The sequence below is a fragment of the Heptranchias perlo genome, chromosome 14, assembly GCF_035084215.1.
Source record: "Heptranchias perlo isolate sHepPer1 chromosome 14, sHepPer1.hap1, whole genome shotgun sequence".
Classification (NCBI taxonomy): Eukaryota; Metazoa; Chordata; class Chondrichthyes; order Hexanchiformes; family Hexanchidae; genus Heptranchias; species Heptranchias perlo.
The window spans coordinates 7,415,115-7,423,858 of NC_090338.1; the positions used below are offsets into that span (position 1 = coordinate 7,415,115).

The 8,744-nt window shown below is 43.7% G+C and overlaps 1 protein-coding gene across 2 annotated transcripts in view; it reads left to right on the forward strand.

Moving 5' to 3' along the window:
• The window catches only part of ik (IK cytokine), a 64,628-nt gene extending 56,139 nt beyond the window's left edge, over positions 1-8,489 (forward strand). The window contains exons 19-20 of one of the 2 annotated variants that reach the window (XM_067996003.1): positions 6,526-6,560; positions 8,038-8,489. In XM_067996003.1, coding sequence (XP_067852104.1) covers positions 6,526-6,560; positions 8,038-8,065 — 63 coding nt within the window. In that variant the 3' untranslated portion in view covers positions 8,066-8,489. Of the gene's footprint in view, positions 1-6,525; positions 6,565-8,037 lie in introns of those variants that run through there. The other variant, XM_067996004.1, reaches the window with a different exon arrangement.
• Positions 8,490-8,744: the final 255 nt, after the last annotated feature.

Below are 8,744 nucleotides of genomic sequence, written 5' to 3' on the forward strand. Positions count from 1 at the left end.
ATGTAAAACTGAGGCCCTATTGCATGCTTGAGTGGACATAAAGGATCCCACGTTACTATTTGAAGAAGAGCAGGGGAGTTCGCCTCAGTGTCCTGACCAACATTTATCCCGCAACCAACACTGCCGAAACAGATTATCTGGTCATTTATTTCATTGTTTGTGGGACCTTGCTGTGCGCATATTTGGCTGCCACATCAGCCTACATTACAACAGTGATTACACTTCAAAAATACTTCATGGGCTGTGAAGCGCTTTGAGTAGTCCTGAGGTCGTGAAAGTTGCTATAGAAATGCAAGTTTGTTCGTTCTTTCCTGACATCAGCCTTGAACTTGCCTTTTGCCAGTTTGTACATGTTATACCCCACCCTTGTCTTCAGTTATGGTTTAACTCGAAATAGCGTTCAGGATTAGCCTGTTCTATTCCAAGTATATACAGAACCTTCATTTACTATTGAGGCTGACCTCAGTCCTCTGACTCTGGGGATCAGCCCCGTGGCCCTTTGCCTTGTTTCCAGAGCTCGGGCTGTTTCCCTTTTGTCTCGGAGCAGAACCTGACCAGAGCGCACTACAGCACCAGCCTGATGGCAAGAGATTTATACACGACTGTCTTAGCAGGTCGCTCAGCATTGTAAAACGAAAAAGCAAAATATTGCAGACACTGGAAATCCGAAATAAAACGCCGGCAATGCTCTGCAGGTCATAAGATCATAAGAAATAGGAGCAGGAGTAGGCCTTACGGCCCCTCGAGCCTGCTCCACCATTTAATAAGATCGTGGCTGATCTTGGACCTCAACTCCACTTTCCCATCCGATCCCCAGATCCCTTGAATCCCTTAGTGTCCAAAAATCGATCTATCTCAACCTTGAATATACTCAACGACTGAGCATCCACAGCCCTCTGGGGTAGAGAATTCCAAAGATTCACAACCCTCTGAGTGAAGTAATTTCTCCTCATCTCAGTCATAAATGGACCTCTTATCCTGAGACACTGCCACCTGGTTCGGGACTCTCCAGCCAAGGGAAAAAACCTCTCAGCATCTACCCTGTCTAGCCCCCTCAGAATCTTAAATGTTTCAATGAGATCACCTCTCATTCTTCTAAACTCTAGAGAGTGCAGGCCCATTCTACTCAATGTCTCCCCGTAGGACCACCCTCTCATCCCAGGAATTAATCTAGTGAACCTTCGTTGCACGGCCTCTAAGGCAAGTATATCCTTAGATAAGGAGACCAAAACTGTACATAGGTCTGGTAGCAACTGTGGAGAGAGGAGGATAGGGTTAATGTTTCAGGTCCTGAAATGTTAACTCCTACCTTCCTCTCTCCACAGATGCTGTGTGACTTGCACAGAAACAGGCCATTCGGCCCAACTGGTCCATGCCGGGGTTTATGCTCCACACGAGCCTCCTCCCTCCCTAATTCATCTCACCCTATCAGCATATCCTTCTATCCCTTTCTCCCTCGTGTGATTATCTAGCTGCCCCTTAAATTATTATTCTATTCACCTCAACTACTCCTTGTAGTAGTGAGTTCCACATTCTCATCACTCTCTGGATAAAGAAGTTTCTCCTGAATTCCTGATTGGATTTAAGAACATAAGAACATAAGAAATTGGAGCAGGAGTAGGCCAATCGGCCCCTCGAGCCTGCTCCGCCATTCAATAAGATCATGGCTGATCTGATCCCAACCACAAATCTAAAGAACACAAGAAGTCGGAGCAGGACCCGGCCACATAGCCCCTGGGCCCTCTCCGCCACCCACAGGGCATTGACCGATCCGAACTCAGCTTCATGTCCAATTTCCTGCCCGCTCCCCATAACCCCTAATTCCCTTTACTTCTAGGAAACTGTCTATTTCTGTTTTAAATTTATTTAATGATGTAGCTTCCACAGCTTCCTGGGGCAGCAAATTCCACAGACCGACCACCCTCTGAGTGAAGAAGTTTCTCCTCATCTCAGTTTTGAAAGAGCAGCCCCTTATTCTAAGATTATGCCCCCTAGTTCTAGTTTCACCCATCTTTGGGAACATCCTTACTGCATCCACCCGATCAAGCCCCTTCACAATCTTATATGTTTCAATAAGATCGCCTCTCATTCTTCTGAACTCCAATGAGTAGAGTCCCAATCTACTCAACCTCTCCTCATATGTCCGCCCCCTCATCCCCGGGATTAACCGAGTGAACCTTCTTTGTACTGCCTCGAGAGCAAGTATGTCTTTTCTTAAGTATGGAGACCAAAACTGTATGCAGTATTCCAGGTGCGGTCTCACCAATACCTTATATAACTGCAGCAATACCTCCTTGTTTTTATATTCTATCCCCCTAGCAATAAAAGCCAACATTCCGTTGGCTTTCTTGATCACCTGCTGCACCTGCATACCAACTTTTTGATTTTCTTGCACTAGGACCCCCAGATCCCTTTGTACTGCAGTACTTTCCAGTCTCTCGCCATTAAGAAAATAACTTGCTCTCTGATTTTTCCTGCCAAAGTGCATAACCTCACATTTTCCAATATTATATTGCATCTGCCAAATCTCCGCCCACTCACCCAGCCTGTCTATATCCCCTTGCAGGTTTTTTATGTCCTCCTCACTCTCTACTTTCCCTCCCATCTTTGTATCATCTGCAAATTTTGATATGTTGCACTCGGTCCCCTCCTCCAAATCGTTAATATAGATTGTAAAGAGTTGGGGACCCAGCACCGACCCCTGTGGAACACCACTGGTTACTGGTTGCCAGTCCGAAAATGAACCATTTATCCCAACTCTCTGCTTCCTGTTCGATAACCAATCCTCCACCCATGCCAGAATATTACCCCCAATCCCGTGATTTTTTATCTTAAGTAATAATCTTTTATGTGGCACCTTGTCGAATGCCTTCTGGAAGTCTAAATACACTATGTCCACTGGTTCCCCTTTATCCACCCTATACGTTATATCCTCGAAGAACTCAAGCAAATTTGTCAGACATGACTTCCCCTTCATAAAGCCATGCTGACTTTGTCCTATTAAATTATGCTTATCTAAATGTTCCGTTACTGTCTCCTTAATAATAGACTCCAAAATTTTACCCACCACAGATGTTAAGCTAACTGGCCTATAATTTCCAGCCTTCTGCCTACTACCCTTTTTAAATAACGGTGTTACATTAGCAGTTTTCCAATCTGCCGGGACCTCTCCTGAGTCCAGGGAATTTTGGAAAACTATCACCAAAGCATCCACAATCCCTACTGCCACTTCCCTCAAGACCCTAGGATGGAAGCCATCAGGTCCAGGGGATTTATCCGCCTTGAGTCCCATTATTTTACTGAGTACCATCTCCTGAGTGATTTTAATCGTATTTAGCTCCTCCCCCCCGAGAGTCCCCTGTTTGTCCAGTGTTGGGATATTCTTAGTGTCCTCTACTGTAAAGACTGAAACAAAATATTTGTTCAGCATTTTTGCCATCTCCATGTTTCCCACCATTAATTTCCCGGTCTCATCCTCTAAGGGACCTATGTTTGCCTTAGCCACCCTTTTTCTTTTTATATAACTATAGAAACTCTTGCTATCTGTTTTTATATTTTTTGCTAATTTCTTTTCATAATCTAACTTCCCTTTCTTAATCAATCCTTTAGTTACTTTTTGCTGTCTTTTGAAGAATTCCCAATCTTCTATCCTCCCACTAAGTTTGGCTACCTTATATGTCCTTGTTTTTAGTCGGATACTATCCTTGATTTCTTTACTTAGCCACGGATGGCTGTCATTTCTTTTACACCCTTTTTTCCTCAGTGGAATATATTTATTTTGAAAGTTGTAAAATAACTCCCTAAATGAACACCACTGCTCATGTACCGTCTTACCCTTTAATCTATTTTCCCAGTCCACTTTAATCAATTCCGCTCTCATACCATCATAGTCTCCTTTATTCAAGCTCAGTACGCTTGTTTGAGAATCAACCTTCTCACCCTCTAATTGGATATGGAATTCAACCATGTTGTGGTCGCTCGTTCCAAGGGGATCCTTAACTAGGACATTATTAATTAATCCTGACTCATTACACAGGACCAGGTCCAAGGTTGCCTGCCCCCTTGTAGGATCAGTTACATACTGCTCAAGAAATCCATCCCTGATGCACTCAATGAACTCGTCCTCAAGGCTGCTCTGCCCAATTTGATTTGTCCAGTTAATATGATAATTAAAATCCCCCATAATTATGGCTGTTCCCTTATTACATGCCCCGACTATCTCCTGATTAATACTTCTTCCAGCAGAGTTGCAACTATTAGGAGGCCTATATACTACGCCCACTAATGTTTTTTTTCCCTTATTATTCCTTATCTCCACCCAAACTGTTTCGTTATCTTGATGCTTTGTCCCAATATCATTTCTCTGTATTACAGTGATTCCTTCCTTTATTAGTAACTATCTGATATTTGCGTCCTCTAGTTGTTTATTTTTCCTGAGTGTTTTCCAGCATTTTCTGTGTTGGCTCAGCATTCCATTTGACTTGCTGTTTTCAGTGATTGGAGATGGTTTGGGTTGTGCCCCCTGTATTTCCCTCTTTCTCCCCCTTTCCTAATTAGTCCGACACCGTTCAATAGGTTTGTTTCCGATGTTTTCTTCCGGCATCAGCTATTTGCTTTTACACAGCGTAGAAAAATGTCCCAAAGTGCTTCCCAGAGGCCTAATGAAGAGGAATGAAGGTGGAGCCGTGTATAAAGTACAGCCCTCACCGCTTATAATGGGCGGGTTCGTTCTAAACGAGATTTGCCTGCTGTGCGCGTTGACCGGCCGAGGTTCCCATAAACGCGGTGCGGGACCACGCTGTCCTCGCGGACCGAGAACCTCCTGCCCGAAACTTGGGTTACTTTCCATCGGTTTACATTTACCTCCATAGCTTGCACTGCATCACAACGTAGATTAAAAAAACCAGAATCCTGACAAGTGCTGTGAGGATTGCACAGTCTCTCACCGTGCTCTTTCAAGTATGTTTTATCACAATTTAATTTTTTAAAAGCATGTATGCTTTAATTAATTATATAAGCTTGTTTGTAATTTAATCATCCCGGGACCCAGCCAAAAACAAGGCAGATTATTAACGATTAATAATACAGTGCACTATGCAGTTCTAACGGGAGGTTTCATTTCTATGGCAAAATCTAATCATTTGAATGAAGGCAGCTGGCAAACCCACTGTGTCTTCAAGAAAAACACTTGCAGTAATTCAACGTCTGATGTTTAGAATTTGAATTTCAGAAACGCCAAGTACAATGGAATGTAATTAATGAGTAAGCACAGATGTTTGGTTAATGGTTAGCGCTTTCTGGCCAATACAAGCGACTGCCCTTTTTAAAGTGGATGTTTTAAGTGGTGTGGAGTATATTAAATATATAAGACCTTACGCTCAACTCTACAGTACAACTTCACCTTGCGTAGTTTTACCCATTTGCAAATATTGTCATAGGCTTCTGTACCTCCTTGGCGGCTTCTTCAGACTCTACTTTAGCCCTCTCGTTTTCCTCAACGAATGAGCAGAGGTGTTAATAGTAGACTATTTGGCTGAACCTTTTGTGTTCAGAAATTATCCTACCTTTTTGATCAGACCAAATCCACAACAACAAAAACTTTTTTTTTAAATTGAGCCACACCCCTGTATTTGTTAATCAAGCGATTGGCTCAAAACGCCCGATTCCCACATTGCGCCATAAATTTTACAGCATTACTGAAGCAGCTTTGAGATAAGAGGTCAAACATTCCAGAAATAGTTTGCTCTTCAATAGACTGAGGACTGGCCTGTTGAGATTGCGGAATATCCCCAGCTTGTACCCTGTGTGTGTGGAACATAGAATCATACAGCACAGAAGAGGCCATTCAGCCCATCGCGCCTGTGCCAGCTCTTAAAAAATGTTCTCAACTTCAAGTATTTATCCATTTCCCTTTTGAAAGTTACTATTGAATCTGCTTCCACCGCCCTTTCTGACAGCGCATTCCAGATCATAACAACTCACTGCATGAAAGAAATTCTCCCCATCTCCCCCTGGTTCTTTCGCTGATTATCTTAAATCTGTGTCCTCTGGTTACCGACCCTCCTGCCAGTGGAAACAGTTTCTCCTTATCTACTCTATCGAAACCCTGCATAATTTTGAACACCTCTATTAAATATCCCCCTGACCATCTCCTGCTCTAAGGAGAACAATCCCAGCTTCTCCAGTCTCTCCATATAACTGAAGTCCCTCATCCCTGGTACCATTCTGGTAAATCTCCTCAGCACCCTCTCCAAGGCCTTGACATCCTTCCTAAAGTGCGGTGCCCAGAATTGGACACAATATTCCAGCTGAGGCCTAACCATTGATTTATAAAGTTTTGGCATAACTCCGTTGGTCCCTCATCCCTGGTACCATTCTAGGAAACCCTGTGGATAAGTACATATGTGCAGGTACCCGATCAGTCAGCTCCTGCTTTATCTCTAATTGAAGTTATAACGTCATCTCGTTAGAGACCACTACAAAAACAAAATAAAGACTGCAAACATCTTTTTGTTTCCCTTTTAGATCATTGAAAAGAGAAAGAAGATGGAGGCGGAGGGGTAAGTTGTGATGTCATCCCTAAAAGATTCTTTCCCTCCCCATCTCGTCCCCTTAAGCTGCGGACTCATGCTCGGTTATGACTCCACATGTGGTGGACTCCCATCGCTCGTGTGAAAGTCGAAAGGCTTTTCGACTGTGGTGGGGTGGGGGGCACATCACAGCCCAGCCCGATTCCCCGGCGTTGACTCACGCACACTTTCCAGCAGCTGTCGCTGGATAGAACCATAGAAGTTTGCAGTGCAAGTCTGAAGCCCATTCGTCCCATCGCCACTATGCCGGCTCTTTGCTAGGGCAATCAAACACGTTCCACTGCCCCCCGCGCGCGCACTCTATCCCCGAGTCCTTAGTCTGCTTCAAATAGTGAGCAGACCCCTTTCCAGCAGTGGTCACAGGTGTGATTTATCACGTGCTATTTCTGTCGGGTGTCAGATGTTCTGATTTTATAATATGCGGCTGGGATGGTTCCTTCTTCAGTTTTTAATAATTTCACCGTTGTCTATTTTTATTGTCCTACTTCCCCCTCTGGTGATTTTTTTTTAAACTCCTGGTGATCATTTTTGTTATTTTTTTTTTTAAGTCCACACACTCCAGACCCTCTTCCGAACTACATTGGCCCAGATTTTGCTGTCAAAATAATGGCACTCGCCGTTATTTATGTGAAAATGGTACAGCAACTTCAGGCGAGGGGCAGGTGCGCGGTTAAATGCGGAAATCCAGAAGTTGCTGTCCGAGATGCACCGCTCCAGCGTTAGCCTCGTGAAAACGGGATCTCGCCGTCTGCCTCACCATTGAAATTCATTGAACGGCGTGAGGTTGCTGTGTTTGCGTAGATACGAACTAAACTCGCCACGGGAAGTTAGGTCTTATCCATTTCAGTCTAAGTATCCTGTTAACAACATGATAAGTGTTGATTACTGCCAGTCAACACCTCTGGCACTGAAAATTAACTATTACAAGTGTGGAATCTCATTCCTTCAGGTTTTAACTGTTGGAGATTTTAAAAATGTCAAATCTTAAATTTTTTTTTTTTTACTTTCTCCTTTGTCTTTTTTTGGCTCTTCATTCAATCTTTCTTTCCCTCTCTTTATTTCTCTTTCTGTACCTAATTTGATTTTGAATTCACCCCTTTTAATTCACCCTCCTCCTCAGTCCTTCCGTTGCTTATTTCTCAGTCCTTCAATCTGATTGTTTAAGGCGATACCCTGCTGCTTGCCCTGTTTACTTGGGTCCCAGATACCCTGTTTCCCTCGCTGCGCCGTTATCAGCTCACACTTTCAGCAATTTGCCACGCAAAATATTTTAAAAACCTAAACGGGTAGGGGGGTATGTCTAACTAACTGCAGACACCGTTAGATGCCCTGCCACTGCACATTATGTCCCAATATATTTCTGGAGCTTAGGAGGAACAGGGGCTTGTGTCTTTCAGTCAGTGAGATACGGAAGATTAATTCTGCCGTCTTGTTTTTTGTTTGCCAGTGTTGAAGTGAAGAGACCCAAGTACTGATGCTGGAGTGGTGGAGCAGGCACGCTGGATTCCCACATTCCATGATTTCGATTGCTCGACGGCTGTGATTTTGCGTGACCTGCGTAAACGCTTCCTTGACGCCTTCTCCATCTTCATCAGTGAATGAGCAGCAATGGCTCGTCGCGACTTGGAACATTTAAATTAGAGTCTTCACAAAGTTTTTAAGACTGGTTACCGCATCCCGATTAAACGTGGAGGAGGGAGCGATTTACAAAGACTTTCATTTTGAAACAGCTGAATTTTTCTGCGGTTTGAGGTGAATCCATTTGAGAGAGGGATAAAAAGGCTTGCAGCAGCAATCCATGTATTGTCTGTGTAGGGTTTCTTCCTTTACCATTTGCATTCTGTTTTTTTGTGTGTATCTGTGAAAACCTTAAAAGATTAAATCTTTCGCGATATTTAATGGGTTGAAGTATATGAGTGTTGTGTAGATCATGCCCAGTCAGTGTGCTGAGCATCCATGGGCTACAGTTATGACCTAAAGATTAAATTTATAGAGCATTTAAAGCACAGATCTACAACACTGACTCCTAGCCCCAGATGGTGTTGAAACCACTGGTATATATTGGGAAACGAAGTATATCGTTGTCCTAGTGTATAGGATCCATCTTCCCTTCCCCCCCCCCCCAGCTTCAGCTCATCTGCTGCTGAAACGCTC